At 50.0% G+C, this 21,162-nt stretch overlaps 1 protein-coding gene across 3 annotated transcripts in view; it reads left to right on the top strand.

The window, feature by feature from the left end:
- Positions 1-3,250: 3,250 nt before the first annotated feature.
- Positions 3,251-21,162, top strand: part of Pnpla1 (patatin like phospholipase domain containing 1) — a 40,154-nt gene continuing 22,242 nt past the window's right edge. For all 3 annotated transcript variants that reach the window (XM_057752042.1, XM_057752039.1, XM_057752040.1), the window contains exon 1: positions 3,251-3,969. In XM_057752042.1, the coding sequence (XP_057608025.1) occupies positions 3,765-3,969 (205 nt within the window). In that variant the 5' untranslated portion in view covers positions 3,251-3,764. The remainder of the gene's footprint in view (positions 3,970-21,162) is intronic.

Here is a 21,162-nt window from a genome sequence, read left to right as displayed (position 1 = left end):
TCGGGAGGCAGAGGCAGCTGGATCTCTGCGAGTTCGAGGCCAGCCTGGTCTACTAGAGCAAGTTCCAGTACAGGCTCCAGAGCTACAGAGAAAGCCTGTCTTGAAAAAAAAACAAGCAAAAAAGAGAAGTCTAGAGATTGTGTTACCTTTTATTAATGTCAAAATCCGTGCACAACGATTACAAGACATAATGAGAAATTCGAGACTTGTTACCAGCTGCTTGGCTCTTCCCGCTCAGGGACCAGCTCTCCGCACTGCTGATGCAACACCCTCTTTCCCAAAAAGGCCGTGTCTCTGGCAGCTCCTACACCATCCAAGAGACCGCGTAACCCTTCACCCAGGTCCGTTTCAGGTCACACATCCTCAGAGAAGACCGCACCCGTTAGGCCAAGCTGCCCCAATACAAGGCTATCAGACCGAATTCACAGCACAAACATGCACTTATTATTTTCATTTTGAGACAAAATCTGACTGTGTAGCATTGCCTGGCCTGGAACTCACTCTGTAGACCAGTCTGGCCTCAAACTCCTGGAGATCCGCCTGCTTCTGCCTCCCGAGAGCTGGGATTAAAGGTGTGCAACCACCTTTAAAAAAAAAAATTTTTTTTCTGGAGTGTTTTTCTGTGCAGCCCTGGCTGTCCTGGAACTTGTTCTATAGTAAACCAAAGTGTCCTCAAACTCAGAGATCTAGGTATGCCCATCCGGCTAAAAATATTTTATTTGAAATTCTTTATTTTATGAGTAGGGCTGTTTTGCCAGCATGTATGGCTTGTGGTCCATGTGCATGCAGTACCCCTATAGGCCAGAAGAGGGCACCAGATCCCTTGAAACTGGAGTTACAGATGGTTTAAGACCCCATGTTGGTGCTGAAATTCAAATCCAGTTCCTCTGCAAGGAAAGCCAGTGGTTTTCAACCCCCAGATAGTAAATTAAATAAATAAAATCTTCCTCCATCCAGTTTCCTCAGCTGCGTCCCAGTTTCTCGGCCTGCCTCTCCCTACCCTCAAGCTGAAAACCAAGCGTTATCTGCCTGTGAATCACGTCGCTCATCCAACCAGTCCCACGGCTGGAACTCTCTGTGGCAACAGCTTTGCTGACAAGTCGTCACTTGGCCTGGCCACCCTGTTTTCTTGGATCATCAGCCCTGACCTCACCTGCCTTCCGAGACTCGCCAGCTGAGTGAGGTGCGCGGTCAAGTCCGGCTGTGTGCTCACGGAGGTCACGTGCTTCCCGGGCTACACGGAGGTCACGGGCTTCCCGGGCTTCACGAAGGTCACGTGTTTCCCTTCTGACGTTGCCTTTCTCCTAGGCGGACTCCAGGCTCCGTCTGCTCCAGAAGTCTTGGACTTTATTGCCTTCTGATAATGACAGACACACCGCCTGCCAGGCACTCAGCCATTATCTGTCGTCTTTACAGCACCCGTGTCCAGCTCGGGGACTACAGCCTGCTTTGCCAACAGGGAGAACAGCAAAGACATTGTGTGGGCCATACGGCATGTAAATGGCAGAGCTGAGGAGTCAACTTCCTCTTGTACCTCTGAACCCATTAGGCCTCCCTTCCCAAGAAAACCAGAGCTGTCCCCTGCCCTGCATCCTCCTGGTCTCCCCACATCATCCCCAGCTTCTCTGATGTTCCAGCTCACAGGGCTCCCCCTCCTTAACTCCTCTGGAAGCAATCTAGCCTTACGTAATTTAGTAGTTAATTACAGAGTCTCTTGGATGGGTCTCTGGTTATTTCACATGTGCCTGTCAGACTCCCAGGAAACCTGTTAGTATCTGGTTTGGGGAAGCTGCGGAAGGGGGGGAGGGGCACTTCTCCTTGTTCCCATTGCCAAAAGTCATTGGCCTCTGCCTCTTAGCATGTTCGCATGGTTGCACCCGCGCACACATGAGTGCATGCGCACGTGCGCACACGCTCCTAATCAAAAGCTGCCCTCCAAATTTGGAAATTAGCTGTCTGAAGCTATCTGCATAAGATGGAACGTTGGGGCACCCCCTCGTCAGTGGCTGCTCGACACGGCCCTTACTGTGTAATTCCAGTTTGGATCAGAGCTGATGGGAGCTCCTGGGACCTGGAGAGACATTGATGTTACCACCTACAAAGAGTCTGGGGTCGATTGGGACTAGGAGGGGGACGGGACAACTTGATGTCTCAGTTCTAATTCTGGTCCTGCTGCCATGTGGCGATGGCTGTGATGGTGGAGGAGGAGAATGAGGAGGAGGGGAGAGGAGGAGAGGGAGGAGGAGCGGGGACATTCTTGTTGCCTTAGTGATCATCAGTAACATTTTGGGCTGGGAAGAGAATTCCTCCTCCCCGGGAGTTATGCTGGGCAGCCCTAGAACTGACCATGGTCCCCTAAGCCCCTGTCCCTTACCGAAACATCTTCTCGCCCTGACCCTGATGTCCCCACATGGGACCCCATGCCTGCTCCTCCCACCCACAACCTGTTATCCATATGATCATCTTGGCATGACCTAGCGTTCTGCTCCCTGCCTTCCTAGACTCTTAAGAGACAGCGCATTGGCTGGAGAGATGGCTCAGTGCTTGGCTCTCCCAGAGGACCCGGGGTTCAGTTCCCAGCACCTACACCAGGCAGCTCACGACTGCCTGTGACTCCAGCTCCAGAGCATCCAATGCCCTCTTCTGGCCTCTGGACAGGCAGCACAGGACTTGGAGGCCGGTGAGAGGTCCCTTGGTCAGGCCAGAGGAAAGGAGATGACAGGATGGGTGGGTCAATGGTTGGAAACAGCATCGCCAGTATTTTGTCAACTTGACAGTCACTGTGAAAAGGGAGCCTCCTCTGAGGATTTGCTTCCATCAGATTGGGCTGTGTGCAAGACCTGGGTCGGGGTGGGGGTTGGGGCAGCACTTTCTCGATGAATGATTGATCCGGGTCCACGGAGGAGAGTCCCACCGTGGGCAGCTGGTCCTGGGTTGTATTAGGAAGTGAGCCAGTAAGCAGCGTTCCTCCACTTCTCTGTTCCAGTTCTTACCCTGACCTTCCTTCCTGATGGACCCTAAACAGTGAGCTTTTGGTCATGGCGCTATCACAGCAATAGAAAGCAAACGAGGGCACGCACCCTCCCCCACCCCAGAGTCCGACTTCTCCGGTACAGTTTCACCCAGAGCCAATCCTAACATGAGAATAAACAGAGGCACTTATGTAAGGACATTTCCAGTCTGGGGAACGGTGGGGAGGGGTGCGGGTGGGAGTTACTCCTCCCCTTGGAAAACCAGAGCCACCCAGCAGTTCATCCTGGGGCTTAAGTGGGGGGACACAGGAGCCCTGCGGGGGTGGCTCGTAACTCTGTCTCTGCAACAGCCTGTCAGGGAGGGAGGCACCGGGTGAGGCACTGGCAGAGATTTTGCAACTGGATGCTGAAGGCTGAGAGGCACCGCCTCTCCGCCTCTCCGGAGCAGGGATCAGGGAATGCCCCACTCCTAGGTGCACCTGGGATGGGTGGAGAGAGTGCGAGGAACCTGTGCCCGAAGTTGAGTCTAGTTAGGTCATGGAGACAGCGTGGGGTCTGTAGGACCAAGACCTTGCCCATGACTCTGAGGGCTGTCTGCCTTTCATCCAGGCCCTTATCAGTCTTTTGGGGTGCCTCTTAGCAAAGCTAAACAGGCCCAGGCAGTGACTGGGCGAACCACCCGTGGATGCCTGGCTGGGCCAGTAGAGTCGCCAGATTCCAGGCTCTTGGCTGGCTGAGAAGGAGACAGACGGGTGCGGGTTCCGCCTCCCTGGGAGGCCAGAGACCCCGAAGATGGAGGAACAGGTGTTCAAGGGGGATCCAGATACCCCTCATTCCATCTCCTTCTCGGGGAGCGGGTTCCTTTCCTACTACCAGGCTGGGGCTGTGGACGCTCTGCGAGACCTGGCCCCGAGGATGCTGGACACAGCCCATCGTTTTGCTGGGACATCAGCTGGTGCAGTGATCGCTGCCCTGGTCATCTGTGGGATTGAAATGGGTAAGAGCTTTATTCTGGGGTCTCTGGGGCCAGAGCAGGGGGCTGCTAAAGGGACTCCTCTGAGCAGGACCTTGTGACTTTGGAAGTGCTTTGGGAACAGAGCCAGGTCTGGCAGGTAGGACACGAGATGCTCAGGAGATGGTGGATAGTCTTGAGGTGTGCCAGAGTACCCATTGGTGAGCAGAGGTCTTCCACGGCACCCTGAGCTGGGAGCTGCTCTGTGTCCCAAGCCAGAAGGAAAGAAGCATAGCCCCCTACCCCGACACACACACACACGCATGCACGCAGGCACATGTGCACACACACACGTACACACTTGTGCATACTCACACACACACACAATCACACACACATGCACACACATACATGCATGCGCGCGCACACACACACACTCTTGCACACACACTCACACACTCCTCCTCCCTCAGGCCTGTCATGAGTGAGGCTGGGTTAGGTTTCCTTCTATAAACACCTAGGGAGGGGAAATGCTTCTCACTTTCTAGCGTGGAGGGGATTCCCACTGGAAAGACGTAAGTCTGAGATTTGAGGTGGCAGGAGAAGCCAGGGACGGAAGTGGGCACAGTGTAGGAGCTTCGCCTCCGCCCTGGTGGGTCAGGAGCCTCAGTGCTGACCCTGGGCTATGAGCAACAGGCTCCTAGTCCATCAGTGTAGAGCACAGTCCCGACCACCCCTACCTGCTCAGTGCTAGGCCGGGATGCAGGCCTTTGTGGAACTGAAGTTCTAGAACGTTTTAGAAAGAAAGACAGATAAAATTAAATAGGGATGTCTCTCCTGTCGTGAGGGGAAGGGGCAGGGACCTGTGAACAAACTGAAGTTAGCTGGGATGAAGGGAGAAAGGTGGACTGTGTTTGGAAGATGTTCAGGGAGGGCCATGCTGAGGAGGTGGCCTCCAAGAGGAGGTCACATAAAGAAGGGGACGCACAGAGAAAGAAACTTCCTGGAGCCCTGGGTGATGGACCTGAGGGAGGTCAGAGGTGGAGGCAGGTGACCCGAGACGACAGAGGCCAGCTCCTACCTGGTGCTGACACCTGCGGGGTGCTGAGAGTGTGCCCGCAGACTGAGTCCTAGCCCTGGTATTCCCTTCGGTGGAAACAGAGGCCCGTCGCTAAGCTGGCTGTGCCTCGGTGTCCTCCATCAGGGCAATCCCACGGTGCCCTGACCCGGGGTGTTCAAAGCAGGAGCTGTACTGCCCGGCATGAACTGTTTGGTGACCGGAGCCCAGAAGTTCTGTACACGGCCAACCATCTAATTTGGGGGGTTTTAAGGATCCCCAGCGACTAGGCAGCTTGGGTTGGAGGTAGAAGATGAGTGTGCTGTGTGGATGGGGATGGATAGGAGGTTGGGTTGAGAATGTGCTAGAAGGTAGAGCTGACGAGACCAGCTGAAGTGTCTGCTGTTAGTTCTCTCTGAGGAGGAGGCCGCACCCAGCGCCTCGCTGCCTGGACCTCTGCATTGGGGGTGGGGCTCCCAGAGCATGGCCATAGAGGGCTCACTAAGTACCACAAATGTGCAAGGTACCTCTGTCTTTTTAATAGTCTGCAAGAGACAATGGGAAAAGAGAGTTAAAATTCCTACCCATGTTACAGCCCCTAGTCTCCTGTTCCTCCCCCGGCTGGGGCAGAGAGGAGCAAAGATTTTCGGGATCTTTCTTAGGCTCAGGGTCCTCAGTGGGTAAGCTCTCAATGTCTTTCTGTCTAGTGGAAAGGACGTCAGGCCTTCGGAAGGGGCCTGGAGTAAGAGTTAGCCCCGTTTGGGGTTGCAGACTCCTCACCCTGGAGACAGTGCTCCCTCCGAGGGAAGGCCCTGGCCTTGAACTCTCCATGTAGCTGAGGATGACCTTAACTTCTACTGATCTTCCTGCCTTCTTCTTCCAGGGGTTACAGCTGTGCATTTCTATAGACAGAACTTTCTGTCCTGCCCAGTCCCATAGCCATCCAGTACCAAATAAACACACAGAGGCTTGTATTAATTATAAACTGTTTGGCCTATTAGCTCAGGCTTATTATTAACTAGCTCTTACAACTTAAGTTAACCCACAATTCTTGTCTATGTTTAGCCACGTGTCTTGGTACCTTTTCTCAATGAGGCATTCTCATCTTGCTTCCCCTGCATTTGACTGGTAACTGACCCTCTGCCTTTCCTTTTCCCAGAATTCTCTTAGTCTGATCACCCCTCCTATACTTCCTGCCTGGCTACTGGCCAATCAGCATTTTATTAAACCAATACAAGTGGCAAATCTTTATAGTGTACATGAACATTATCCCACACCATTTCTCCTTTTTTCTTTTCAAAACAAGAACCATGAATCTAATCTCCTCTGTTTAGCTTTTTTCCTGGCCATTATCCATAACAACTTGTATCCAATACTCTAAACTAAAACAAACATTCATAATACATTTTTTAAATGTGGACATAGTTTTCTAGGCTACTTCCTGTTGATTGGTAGTGCTGGTAATCTTTGGGAACCCAAAGAAAATTTAGGATTATGGTCAAGTCCTGACTGGAGTATTCTGTGAGACTAGATTATTTCAGCCAGCAGCCTTGAAGCTGTTCTGGATGCAGAACTCAGAGGAAACTGCAACAGTGGTGCTCTGAGACATTGGCTCATTTGGGCCATTCTTTCCCATTGGAGATTTCTCAGGGGGTCTTCCTCAATCAAACCTTATTTTTCTTAACCCAGAATGAGTCCACAGCCTCTCATTTCCTTTGGAAATAAAAGAAAACCTCTTCTTCAAAGCAACATCTCTTTTGACTTAAATTTTGAAGTCAAGACATTTTAAAAATGTATATAAGTTGGATTAATCCAGCAGTATTTATAATCAAATGTCTTTTTAGCAGCTGTTGCTCCTTCCTCAGCAGTAAAACAATTCAAAGAAATGCAATAACATACAGTATATAGACCCTCTGTGTATTTTCCATCTTTATGTGCCTTTTTAAAAACTATTTCTTTTATTTTTTATTTATTTATTTATTTTTTTGGATTTTTCGTGACAGGGTTTCTCCATAGTTTTTTTTGGTTCCTGTCCTGAAACTAGTTATTGTAGACCAGGCTGGCCTCGAGCTCACAGAGATCCGCCTGCCTCTGCCTCCCAAGTGCTGGGATTATAGGCGTGTGCCACCACCGCCCGGCTTATTTTTAATTTTTTAATTTTTTTTATGATTTATTTATTTATTATTTTATGTTCATTGGTGTGAAGGTGTCAGATCCCCTGGAACTGGATTTTCAGACAGTTGTGATCTGCCATGTGGGTTCTGGGAATTGAACCTGGGTCCTCTGGAAGAACAGTCAGTGCTCTTAACCGCTGAGCCATTTCTCCAGCCCCATAATTTTTGTTTTTTTGAGACAGGGTTTTTTTGTGTATCTTTGGCTGTCCTGGATCTCACTCTGTAAATCAGGCTGGCCTCAAACTCACAGAGATCCACCTGCCTCTGCCTCCCAAGTGCTGGGATTAAAGACGTGCACCATCATGCCCAGCTACTCTATTTCTTTTTTAAAGAATTTTCTTTATTCTTTTTTCTTTTCTCTCCCAAGCCTATATATATTTATAAACACACTGTAAGCTGTTTAGAGGTTTTTGGGGTTTTTTGTTTTTGTTTTTTTCTGAATCTGTCTTTACTGTATATTTCTATCTTTTTTGGATCACGTGAGTCTTTAATCTGCTAAGTGGCCTGGCTAGGATTAAAGCTGCAACTTTGGCAGCTGACTTCATCTCATTCCTTAGCACTTTGAGAAGTTAGCTTCATGGTGGAGGTACTGACAGGAGCCTCATTTATTGCCACAACTCTGTGGAGTTTCTGGGTTTATGCCACCACCAAGAAGCCTGATACCAGCTGCTCATAAACACCATTTAAGTGTTTGGTGGCAGAGCCTCTTAAAAGAGCTGCAAGGTTTTTGCCACTAATGCTGACTAAGGAAGCCTCTCTTAAAGGAGCTATTCCTCTGCTTGCCTCTAGCAAACAGAGCCTACCAGATAAAAGATGGTTATCAAGAAGCTGCACTTGACTTGTTCTTGTCTGTCTAGAATCTTTTTTAAAAAGCTTTTTCAGGCTTTATGTGGAGATTCTTGCCAAACATTTGGGCACCTTGTAGATGGAAGTTTCCATCCCACCTGGTCTCATAGCCATTCAGTTCCAAATCAACACACAGAGGCTTGTGTTAATTATAAATTGTTTGGCCTATTAGCTCAGGCTTATTATTAGCTAGCTCTTATCATTTAAATTAACCCATAATTCTTGTCTATGTTTAGCCACGTGTCTTGGTACCTTTTCTCAGTGAGGCATTCTCATCTTGCTTCCTCTGCATCTGGCCAGTGACTCTCTGCTGTTCCTCTTCCCAGAATTCTCTTATTCTGGCTGCCCTGCCTATAATTCATGCCTGGCTACTGGCCAATCAGTGTTTTATTAAACTAATATGAGTGACAAATCTTTACAGTGTACAAGAGCATTATCCCACAGCATACCATGCCCATTTTTGTGGTGCTGGGAATTGAACCTAAGGCTTTGTATATGCTAGGCAAGTACTCTACCCAGTGAGCCATATCCCCAGTTTTGGCCCCTGCTGCAAGTTCTTAAATATATACCATCCCAGTGAGTTTATGGCAATACTTGAGAATCAGCTCAGTTCATTCCGTCAGAGAAATGAGAAGCCTGCTTAGCCCGCCTGAGGCTATCACAGAATTTGGGGAATGGAAGGATGTCACGAAAAAGCCTCTGTGGGGGACCAAGGCCTAGACCCAGCATGGCTCATGAGTAGGGCAGGATGGAAGCAGGGGTGTGGACATCCAGCTCAGTCATTTTACTGCCCTGTGAAGTCCTGATAAGCACCATGTCCTTTGTATCAGACCCCATTCGGAGTTTCTAGCTATCAACTCATCCAGGCCTCACCATACCTTCACAGGTAAAAACTATTATTATCTCCATGACAGAGGAGGGAACTGAGTCACAGGACACTTAGACCACTTGCCTGAGGTGATACAGTGTGCTCGGGAAGGCACAACTTGAACCTAGTTTGACCAGAGTGGACACATAATGCTTTTTAAACCATGGCGCTGCTGTGTAGTGGACTCCCATGGGACGCTGCTCCCATAGGCACTATCTCTGTGTCTCAAAAAAAAACAAAACAAAACCAACAAACAAAAACAAGGAAAATTTTGTAAAAAATATTTTTTAAAGGAAATATCTTGGAGGGAACATTTTATGTAGACAGAAGAACAAGCGATTAAGGTGCTGACCCATCATCGGAAGCCCAGTAGGGGCCTGGACCCAAGACTCCACATACCATTAACATCGGACTGCAGCTCATCGCTTTGTTGATGGCCGCCCTGAGTCCTGTGGTTGTAAGCAGTGCTGTGGTGGGCGGGCCACTGTGTCTGGCATGCCCCTAATGCACGCAAGCCCTTCTAGACTCCGGGGAGCCTGCATGGGCTCTGCTATACTGTGTTAGAGGGTTCGCTGAAGTGACTGTACAGCTTAATCCCTAGAGACACAGGAGTGTGCGTCTGTGTGTGTGTGTCTTCTGTGTGAGTGTGTGTGTCTGTGTGTGCGTCTGAGTGTCTGCTCCCACAGTCTCAGGTATTATACTCAGAAACCTTATCTGCCTCTACTGAGTCAGTCTCTCAGGGGCCTGGAACTCACCAATTAGGCTAGATGTCCTGGCCAGGGAGTCCCAGGAATCCTCCTGCCTCTGCCTATCCAGCGGCAGAATTTCAAGCATTCGCATACACATACACAGATGTGCCACCCTGCCCTGCATTTTCAAGACAACTTTAAAGGAATGGTGTATTTATTTTTATTTTTATGTATATGGAAGTTTGGCATGTCTATACTCCAGGTGCCTGTTTGGGGCCCACAGAACTGCTTCCCTCCTCCTCCTCCCCCTCTTCCTCCTCCTCTTCCTCTTCCTCCTCCCCCTCTTCTTCCTGCTCCTCTTCCTCCTCCTCCTCCTCTTCCTCCCCCTCTTTCTCCTCCTCTCCCTCCTCTTCTTCCTCCTCTTCTTCCTCCTCCTCTCCCTCCTCCTCCTCCTCTTCCCTCTCCTTCTCTCCCTTCTTCATCCATTTTCCTCTAATCGTGCCTCAGCTATTCTCAGCTCCTTCCCTGCTCCAACATGAAGAGCTGTGATTTTTATCTGCAATTATACCTTGCCATGATAAATACAGCGCGTCTCTCTACCCACTACCCCCTCTAATAAAGACACTGTGTGTCATTTATCGGGTTTAGCGATTTAAGAGTTTTGCTCTGCTTTGTTTTGGTCTTACTCTATAAATGAGGCTAGCCTGGAACTTATGGCGATTCTCCGGCTTCAATCTCCAGTACCAGATTTATTTCTAAGGCTCTTGTAGTTTTTACTGCTGGGAGGGGATTTCCTTTCCCACGGCATTTCCTGGTGGCTCGGCACTGAAACAGGACGGCCTGAGGGTTTCCCCTGCTGCTCTTGCTCACCTGGATTTGATACGCATCCTGAGTAGCTGGAAAGTGCGCTCATTATCTTGTATTTTGTGTGATAACTCTGTATATTTAACTGGAGATCTGTTGCTTTTGAAATGACTTTTGTTGCATTTATGTATTATGGGTTTATGTGCGTGCGTGCATGCATGTGTGTTCGTGGGTAGGGGCACAGGTGCTGTAGTAAGTGTGGAGTCAGAGGACACTTTTCAGGAGTTGGTTCTCTTCTGCCATGTATGTCCTATGCCATGTCCTTGCACAGCCTGGGTCCTCGAACCCTGACTAGGGGCATCAAGGGAACAAAGAAATGACAGACACACACAGACGGAACAGGCTAGGATGATGTAGGTTGCGCTTTCTTATGGGGAAGCCACAGCACCTTGGACGCTGTGTGTTTGTTCTATACATGGAGGCAGGGTAACTGCCTGCAGATGAACCAAGAGACAAGACATTAATACAGCCGGCCAAGGAGGCAGGTTTAGTTAATCATGGCAGGAGGAGTCTCTGCAGGGAGGCAGTGGGCAGGCTGGAGATAGCAGGGGGGAAAGCTACGGTGGACATTTTCCAGATGCGGACTAGAGAAGGCTTTGCCAGTCCCATCAGGCTGAGGCACTGGGTCTTTGACCTGGCAGTGCCTACATTTCTCAACTTTATTCACTTGGGTGTCCTCTGCTCCCCACAGTCCCGGGGATCAAACACGGGCCCTCAGGCTTGGCAGCGAGCACCTTACCTGCTGGTCCATCCCACTGGCACCCTGTCTTTTTTTGTTTTTAAGCAAATTTTGAAGCTCAGTCTTATTTCTCAGAGCTGCTCCCGTTCAGGGCTTCTCTGACCAGAAACTGCTTCATGCTTTATCCCCGGGGAAGCAGAGGCTGCAGAGGGTCCACCTTCTGGTGGGGGTCTACCTCACCCTGTGTGAAGACAGAGCAAAAGCACTTAGCACCCTGCCTGGTTGTCGTCGGAGACGACGTCACCATCCATGCCTCAAGTTTATTTGAGGAGAGGCAGTCTCCATGACAACCAGCGGGGTTCTACAATTTCTGAGGGGCCAGAAGCGGGACACGTTTTCACACCGCCAGATTTCCTGTGGTTCGAAAACAGTTTCTCTATAGGGCATTTAAAATTCCATCACCATTTCTTCAGTGTGTGTGTGGATGGGTGCGGGTGCACCGTGACATAGCCGTGGAGGTCAGAGGGCAACTTGTGCAGCCTATTCTCGCTTTCCACCATGTTTGTGCCAGGAATCAGACTCAGGTCTTCAGGCTTAGCACCAAGGGCCTATCTCACCAACCCAAAAATAATTTCTTATTTTTTGAATAATTTATTTGTATTTTATATATATTGGTGTTTTACCTGCATGTATATGTCTGTGTGAGGGTGTTGGATCCCCTAGAACAGGAGTTACAGACAGTTGTGAGCTGCGATGTGGGTGCTGGGAATTGAACCTGGGTCCTCTGGAAGAGCAGTCAGTGCTTTTAACCACTGAGCCATCTCTCCCACCCCTCCCCCAATAATTTCTTTTTCTTATCAAAGGATAAAGATTTAGCAACCCCACCTATTCAGCTGCTACTACAGAAAAAGCCTCCCCTCCCTCAAAAAAAAAAAGCCTTGATGGCTAGCCTTCCTTCCTACCGTCTGAGCTTCCTTCCCTGTCTTTCTTACCCTTTTCTTGAGATAGGGTCTCACGTAGGCCAGGCTGGCCTCCATGTAGCCAAGGCTGACCTTGGCCTAATGTTCCCCTGTCTGCACCTCGCGTGTTCTGGGACCACAGTCTCACCACGCCTGGCTGTAGCTCTAACACGAGAGGAAGTGTGACCTGGGTCCTCCAGTCAGGACTGCCTGAGGGAGCTGACCGTGCTTGCAGGATGAGCAGGGCCAACAGAGACAGGCTGGACAGGATTTAAAGCCTCCAGCAAGGATGTGGGAGGACAGAGACAAAGTGGAGAAACCTGTGTGTCCAGAAGGTGGGGGCACAGGCCCCCAATGTCACAGCTTCAGAGATGGGGATTTCAGTTCACAAGGGCTTTTCAGGTGGGAAAGGCCAAGTTGAGGAAAAGGAACAGTTGGCTTTGAGGGAGGCCCAAGCAGGGTGGCTGGCCAGCCAACCGGTGGCCGCCTTGGTGTTCCCTGCATTACTGAGTATGCGGACTGTGGACTGACGTCATGGGTCAAAAACACAGTAAGAAAGATTAGCTAGGTTGAAGAGGTGACTCAGCGGGTGAAGGCACGTGCTGCCCAGACTGGTGACCCGAGTTACCTCCAGGACATGGTAGAAGAAGTGACCTGGATGAACTGTCCTGTGACCCTGTGTCCCCACCCCCCAACGTAAAGAAAAGAAAGATATATCGATGTTCTGACCTGGTTTCCCCAAAGAAAGCGTAGAAGAAAAGCCTGGCCATGGTGTAGCAAGCCTATAACTCCAGGACTAGAGGCAGGACGATCAGGGAATTGAAGGGTAGCCTCTGCTACACAGTGCATTTGAAGCCAGCCTGGGCTTCCGGAGACTCTGTGTTGTGGGGTAGTCACCAGAGAGGATTGCTTGCACATGGTTTATGCCGATGGAAAGTCTTTATTAGCCAGCAGGGGCCTACACCGGGTGTTCGGGAATCCTGTGAAGTCCTGGGCTTTTCTCAGGGTGAACTTCTAAGCACAAAAACCATGTTCTGGGTTGGACATACTTCAGTTAGCAAGAACAGTTAACCAGAAGCAGAGCTACAGAAGCTAAAAACCGAGGTCAAGTACATTTAGAGACTTTCCGGGAACAATGGACTTTGATGGATTAGGTCTTTGTTTTAGTTTTGACCGGTGGAGCTCTAAGTGCCAAGTTTTACAGCATGAATGGTCCTTCCTTAATGGAGTCAGCTGTGATAAGGTCTGGGGCCCTGTTACATCTGTCGATGATGATGATGATGATGATGATGATGATTTCCCAGTAGCAGGATAGGCTGTATTCACGCCTGTACTTTCTCTGAGCCACAGAAGGCTGCCCATGGCTAAGGCACTGTTCCTTTAGCCCGAGGCCAGGTCACCCCACTTTGAAAAGCTGCCTGTGTGGCCCAAAGCCTACAGCTTTTTCTCCCCCCTTAAAACAACAAAAACAAAAAATCAAAACAAAAAAACCCAACAAAAGCCCTTTGCTTTATCGCTTTATCGGTACATGGTTTACTTACCATGCGGCTCACCTGACTTAAAGTTTGTTTGGTTCATCAGTTGTGTGACAAGTCCCACAGACAATTTCAGGACGCTTTAATTACCCCCACAGGAACTTTCTACTTCTTAGTTGTTGCCTCCTAATTCCTCTGTTCCCCCAAGTCCCCTGAAGTTACTGATCCGCTTTCGGTCTCTTCAGAGGGACACATTTAACATAACCTGATTCTTCGTTTTTAACATAGCAGGAGACTTGTATTGTGTGCGCTCGTTTGTGGCTGACCTCTTTCCCCAGCATGACGTTATCAGTATTCACCAGGATGTAGCAGGGCCAGCTCTTTTTGTTTGTTTGTTTTTGTTTTTTTTAATATTTTATTTATTATGTATACAATATTCTGTCTGTGTGTATGCCTGCAGGCCAGAAGAGGGCACAACCTCATTACAGATGGTTGTGAGCCACTATGTGGTTGCTGGGAATTGAACTCAGGACCTTTGGAAGAGCAGGCTTAACTTCAGAGCCATCTCTCCAGCCCTTGTTTTTGTTTTTTGAGACAAGGTTTCTCTCTGTAGCTTGGGAACCTGTCCTGTCCTGGAACTCGCTCTGTAAACCAGGCTGTCCTCGAACTCACAGAGATCCGCCTCTCTGCCTCCCGAGTGCTAGGGTTAAAGGCGTGCACCACCACCGCCACCTGGCCCCAGTCATCTTTTTTTTTTAATGGCTGAATAATATCCTACCAGGTAGATATAGTATATCTACTTATAGAATATTTATTCACTCATTTGGTGGCAGACATCTGGGTGGTTTTTATTTTGAGCTATTATGAGTAGTGCATCTATGAACCTTCCTGTCCATTAAAAAAATGTTTTAACAGTAAACCTCACTATTTAATTGCAGCACTGACCAAGGGCATGCCACCTCAGCCCTAACACCGCTGTTACCGTAGAAGGCTGTATACAGTAACTTTTAGGGCTGGAGCCGTGGCTCAGTCGGCAGACTGCTTGCCTCGCAGGCAGGAGGTGGGTCTGATCCCCAGCGCGGCATAACCAGGCACTCGGTTCTTGCTGTTCCTAGCCTGCTCTCAGATAGGTAGTGGCAGAGCCTGGAATCTCCTAGCGAGAATGTTGATGGGGTCACAGCTTTACCAACCCTGAAAACAGGAGCTACGAAGTCCCTGTGGCTGGGTGACTCACTCCAGGGTTTGCTTTCCTGTGACCCTTCTGAGTGGAGTTTAGCAAGAAGGGAAAAGGCTTCAGGGCAAGGCTAGTCTGACCACTCTCTCTCCATCCCCACCCCCACTCTGGTCCCAGATATCATCTGGCCGGTGTGTGACTTTCCTAGATCTGCCGCACACTGCAAGAGAACCAGCCTCCCTGTCGGCACAGTGCCCTCTGGGAGTCAGAGCTCTGGAGCCTTCCAAAAACCCAGGAGGCTGCTGGGGGATCTGTATTGATTGGAGGCAGCAGAACAGGCTGCTCTATGGTGCGTCTGGGTTCTAGGTCCCCTAAGGTCTGTGTAGCATCCTCAGAAGACCCTAAGCACAACCCCAAGGGTCTGAAAGCACCGTCAGGGTGCACAGAGGTGTCGCCCCGGGTGCGCTTGCAACCTCAGTTTTCTAGAACAGGGAGGTTAGAAGGCTCTGCACAGCGATTGTTACCATCTGGGAACATTGTTTTGTCTTGCTTTCTCGTAAGCACTACACAGGTCAGAGCTTTTGTTTTTGGCTGAGTTTGTCCGGAGCAGAGGTAGAAGGTGTGAGTTTTCCTGTAATGTCTTTTTCCGCTAATTACAGTGTGTGACTTAGAGTGGGTGCCCACACACCTATTCATCTGCCACCCACTCACACCCTTACCCACTCACCACTTATCCATCCATCTACCCCACCAACCCACTTATCCATCTACTCATCTGTTCATCCACCATCCTTCCATCCACCCATCCACCCACCCGTCCGTCCGTCCATCCACCCATCTACTCAGCTTCAACCTTACCCTGGACTGGAATGTCCACCTGTAAGAATAGACAAATAGAGTCTGGACTGGTGTTTGTGTGTGAGGGGCTGCCTTTCAGTACATACATGTGCAGGCACACATGCATTTGTGTGTACCTGTGTGTAGGGGTCAGAAGTCAACCTTGGATGTCTTTCTCAGGAGCCACCCACCTGTTGTTTTGTTTTTTTTTTCTTTTTCTTTTTCAGTCTCCCCCACAGGGAACTGGGACTCTCTAGTTAGACTGGCCGGCTGCTGAGCCTGATCTAGCTGACTCCCTGCCCAGCACTGGGGTTACTATTATTCATTAGTGCACTCAGCTTTTATATGGGTTCTGGGACCAAACTCAGGGTCTCATGACTTCCTGGGGAGTGTTGACCCCTGAATCACCCTCCCTGCATCTAATGTTCTGACCCAGGATCTTAGAACTACCCTTTTCCAGGAATTTTGAGGGGTTTCCTGTCTAAGTTGGGGCGGGAAATTCTCACAGGGTCCAAGACTAATCGGCTTCAACCCTTAGCAGCCATGTGTTTGGTTGCTTTATAGACTTGATTTCCACTTTAGATTTGCCTGGCACAAAACCTACCCTGGCTGAAAACTGGCAGTACCAGGGGGTCCCCACGGGTTTCCAACAGTGACATCGTAGCTTTAAAACAAAATGCTTTTATCACTGCTTCTGCAAAAGCCAGGGTCACAATCCCTAGGGTCTAGCTGTCTGTGTGAAGATAAACAGACTGTGGATGGGAAAGCCTGTTTGGGTGGACCGCTTTCATTAAGATAATAATAATAGTTATTATTGGAATGTAGTTAGTCAAACTAGACCCATGAGAAAACACACCTGGGATTTCTGCCTGCAATTTGGAGCCAGACAGGAGTCTCAGGCTCACAGGTTCCCTGTGCAGGGATGCTGAGCTTTGCCAGGGCTTCCCTGGGAATCTGCTCCCCTGTGCCTCCCCAGAGACCACCGCACCTCATCTTCCCCTGAGCAGTCGTCTCAATATGAGGGAGAGCTTGCTGGCCAACTGTGATTGGCTAGGATGGAGGCTGTTGCTAGGTTACCAGTCTACTGAGACCGGGTGCTTGAGTATGTGTGTACAGCCCCATCCTCCAACCTAAATCCATCCCACACAGCAGGCCTAATTCCTGCACACCCGGGAGCAGGACCCAGCTGCTTAGAGGGCCTGCCTCCAGTGCCCCTTGCCCTCTCTGTGGGGGAGGAAGGCAGGCTGAAGTTTAACTCTGCGTCATCTTTTATAGCTTTTGTCTCCTTGGGCCTCAGTGTCCCTTTGTGATTTCTGAAGTTCACTATCACTAATTTATTCATTATCTCTGTATGTAGTCAGTGCCTAGTGTCTGCCTGGATTCCAGACACTGCATCGAATACTAAGGGTTAGTGAGACCTTCTTGCTCTTGGGAAGGGGGTAAACATTTCCCACATTTTTTTTTTTTTTTTTTCGAGACAGGGTTTCTCTGTGGCTTTGGAGCTTTGGAGCCTGTCCTGGAACTAGCTCTGTAGACCAGGCTGGTCTCGAACTCACAGAGATCCGCCTGCCTCTGCCTCCCGAGTGCTGGGATTAAAGGCGTGCACCACCATCGCCCGGCCATTTCCCACTTCTTAATCAAAGCATATACATGCATCAAATTATCTCTTTTCTTCTCCTTCAGTAACTTTTCTAGCCCCCAACTTTTTTTTTTCAAACTAAGCCTCTATCCCTCCCCCGTTAAAGAGCCATGTTGGCCCTGTACCTCCACAGACCATGGGCCATGCTTTTACTATGTCCAGGTATCTTTTGTCTGCATGTGTGTCTGAACACCACATATGTGAAGTGCTCATGGAGGCCAGAAGAGGGTATCAGATCCCCTGGAACTAGATAGAGTTCCAGATGGTTCTACCATGTGAATACTGGATATTGAATCTGGGTCCTCTGGAAGAACAGCCAATTCTCTTAAGCACTGAGCCATCTCTCCAGCCCCTACTTTGTCTCGTAGGCAGGGAACTTTCAAACTATCTAATAACTCAGTAAAGTAGATTTTTCTTTTGGTTATTAGTTCTTGTTTTCTTTTGTTTGAGACAGAATTTCATGTAGTCCAGGCTGGCCTCCAACATACTTTGCAATAGAGGCTAGCCTTGAACTCATCTTTCTACCTCCACTTCCAGGGGAGCTGGGGTCACTGGTAATCACCACTACATCCAGTATGTGCTGTGTTGGGAGTGGACCAGGGTCCATGCGTGCTAGGCAACACTCTAACTACTGGGCCACATCCTTAGCTCCAAAGCAGAAATGTTTACCCACATTTAAAATATACAACCTAGCCGGGAGGTGGTGGTGCACGCCTTTAATCCCAGCACTCTGGAGGCAGAGGCAGGCAGATTTCTGTGAGTTCGAGGCCAGCCTGGTCTACAGAGTGAGTTCCAGGACAGGTAGGGCTGTTACACAAATAAACTCTGTCTCAAAAAAACAAAAAACAAGCAAACAATCGAGGAGATCCCCAAACAGTGGCTTCCTCCCAGACCCTGGGTTAGGCCCAAACTACATAAAACACCTGTTTTCACAGAGAGATTCTTTATTAAATGAGGAAAGAAAGTTAAAGCAGCTGCTTTCTGGCTCCGGCAGAGAAGGAGAAAGAGCAGCACGTACCCCTGCAGGTGTGGCTTTTTAAGAGGTGAACAGGGGAGGTCTGTGTTAGGATGGGCTAGGATGTGGTGATAAAGGAGATGGGGGATGCGTGGAAGAGGACAAGAGGCAGGGGGCAGGGGTATCTGTCCTGGACAAAGGACGCTGCTGGATAGAGAGGAGACAGACGTGGCTATAGGCAAGGGGTGGTTTATAAAGGTGAAGGGGGAACCTGTGTTAGGATGAGGTGTTTAATTTTAACTGGGCGTGCTAATTAGGGGAAACAAAGGGAGCTTTTGATTGCTGGACTTTAATACGTTGATAGCGGGACCTTGGTAGTCAGCCTCAGCAGGAGGAAGTGGCCAAATGAGGGACTAGATCTTCGTGGCTAGCTTTAGGACTGTCATCTGGTTTTAGCAAGGCAGAGGGAATGAGAGGAAAGGGCGAGGCCTGCCAGAGCCACAGGCTCTAGTGGGCTGGTGTCCCTTCAGGACCAACTTTCTCTGTGTGTGTGTGCGTGCATGGTTATGGCGGAACACAAGACATGCGTGCTTGGTGGAGGTCGATGAATTCTCTCCCCCCACGTTGGTCCCAGGGATAGACCTCAGGCTCAGTGGCAAGCGCCTTTACCTGCTGAGCCATCTCTCTGGACCCTCTTCTCCCTTCTTTCGTAGATAGTGAAACTGAGGTTGGGTAAATGTCTTTAACTAGCCAGCGATGGCCCAGATGGCCTGTATGACCCTGGGATTGGAGGCAAAGCTTTGCAGTACATGTGTGTGGTCACAGAGATGTCGATGACTCCCGAGCAGCCTTAACTTGGCGCTGCGGCTTCACACTGCCGTTCCCAGACTCCCCAGCTCCGCATCTATTGCCTTCATGGCCTGTTGCAGCTCCTGGCACTTATGAAGCCCGAGGTGACCACACGAGTCAATACAATTGATTCTTGGGTATAGTACCTCCTCCAGTAATCTCATCCCTTGGGAGATACAGGGTGGAGGATCAGGGTTGAAGGGCATTCTTGGCAATATAGTAAGTTTGAGGCCAGCCTGGGATGTATGGTGTTGTATATCGTAATCAGTTCTGTTACCTGTCTGCCCGGGTGACCTCCCTGCCGGGCGTCTTCACCGTGGAGTCAAGCAACAGTCCCTTTTCTCTTGGCGTTCTCTCTGCTGGACAAATGCAAGTGCCCACCACCATCCTAAAGCCTGGCTGGGTGGCAGGATGTCGGCCCTGGAGGATTCCCAGTCTCTTTGAGAGGCTCCTGGACACCTGTGTGGAGACAGCCTCCTGACAGGCCATCGAGAAGAGGGGGGAGTCTTCACAGTCCCCACCCCCGGAGAACAGAAGTATAGGCGGCTAGTGGGGACTGGGTGGGGGCAGCCAGCTAACCCGGAGTTTGCTGAGCAGAGCGCACCGGACCTCACAGTGCGAGGTTCCATCCATCCTGACTGGCAGGGACCTGAGCCAGCTGGTCGGGAAGCAGAGGGAGGAAGGTGGACCCTGGTGCTCGGTTCCCTTCCTCCTTCTCAGCCAGCCCAGGACCCCAGGGCTCGCAGGGGCGCTGCCCCCGTTCAGAGTGGATCTTTCCCCTTCAGTGAATTCAACCGAGAATTTCCCTGACATACATGCCCAGGAGTTTATCTCCTGCGTGACTCTAGATCCTCTCTAGTTGACGACAGTAATCACCCACCACAGAGGCCACTGGATGGGAGAAAGTGCTGGAAAGCCAAGGACTTATAAAGAAGTGAAGGCTGTCTGGGTGGTGGTGGCACAGGCCTTTAATCCCAGCACTCAGGAGGCACAGACAAGCGGATCTCTGTGAGTTTGAGGCCAGCCTGGTCTACAGTGTGAGTTCCAGGACAGTCAGGGCTACACTGAGAAACCCTGTCTTGAAAAACAAAGAAACAAAAAAGTGAAGGCTTTGAACCCAGCAGTGGCAGTGCTTAAATCTATTCTCTCTCTCTCTCTCCCCCCCCCTCCTCTCTCCCTCACTCCCCCCTTGCTTCTCTCACTGAGTGAGACAGGGTCTCACCATGGGAGCATGGCTGAAGAACTTCTGTGTAGACCAGATTCGCTTTGACCTTTGAAGCAATCCTCCTGCTTCTACCTCTTGAACTCTGGGCCAACAGGCACAAGCCATCACACCTGCCTGAATCTCCACCACAGGAGACTTGTTTAAGCGAGTTAGTTATCCCTTCCTCTTCCCATCACCATAAAGATAGAGTCAGAGAGGAGGGAGGGAGAGTGTGTCCCTGAGGATGGACACACGGAAGCAAGAGAGAAGCAAGAAGACGCAGAAAGACGGGGACTTTTCAGTGTGTGCCTGCCTTGAGCGGCAAGGGGGAAGTGTGAACCAAACGCTAGGCGGAGAGAAACCAGACAGCCGCCCCCTCCCTCCCTGGCTGTGTGTGTCTGGGCGGTGCACAGCTGATTCCCAGACTGAACTGTGTTCAGACGGAAGGACCCTGGAAATGTCAACACTATTTTCATTCTCTCCGCTGCTGTTCATCCCAGACACACCCCTCCCTAGCGGGTGGGTGAGCATAGACTGAGAACCAATCCTGTTCTAGTTCTGAAGCCATGGTTAAAATAGGCATGTTATGCTTGAGACGTGCAGACCTTTGACCTTGCCTTCCCACTTCTAGGAATTTGTCCTAAAGAGGAGAATCCAGGGTGTGGGCAGAGAAATGAGTGTAAATTATTGTTCCTCCTGGTGTGTATTTGCATGTATGTCTGTGCACCATGAGCATGCAATGCCCACAGAGGCCAGAAGAGGGCGTTGAATGCCCGGGAACTGGAGTTACAGATGGCTGTGCGTCACTATGTGGGTGTTGGGAATTGAACCTTTGTCCTCTGGAAGAGGAGCCAGTGCTCTTATCCACTGAGTCATCTCTCCAGTCTCGTGGCAGGCTATTCTCTAAGATTGTGTGTGTGTGTGTGTGGAGGGGGGCTGTTTGAATGTGAACATCCCCCATAGGATCAG

This window comes from Chionomys nivalis, chromosome 19 (genome assembly GCF_950005125.1).
Source record: "Chionomys nivalis chromosome 19, mChiNiv1.1, whole genome shotgun sequence".
Classification (NCBI taxonomy): domain Eukaryota; kingdom Metazoa; phylum Chordata; class Mammalia; order Rodentia; family Cricetidae; genus Chionomys; species Chionomys nivalis.
Note: the sequence above shows the minus strand (reverse complement) of the source record. Positions and strands in the feature narration are given on the sequence as shown.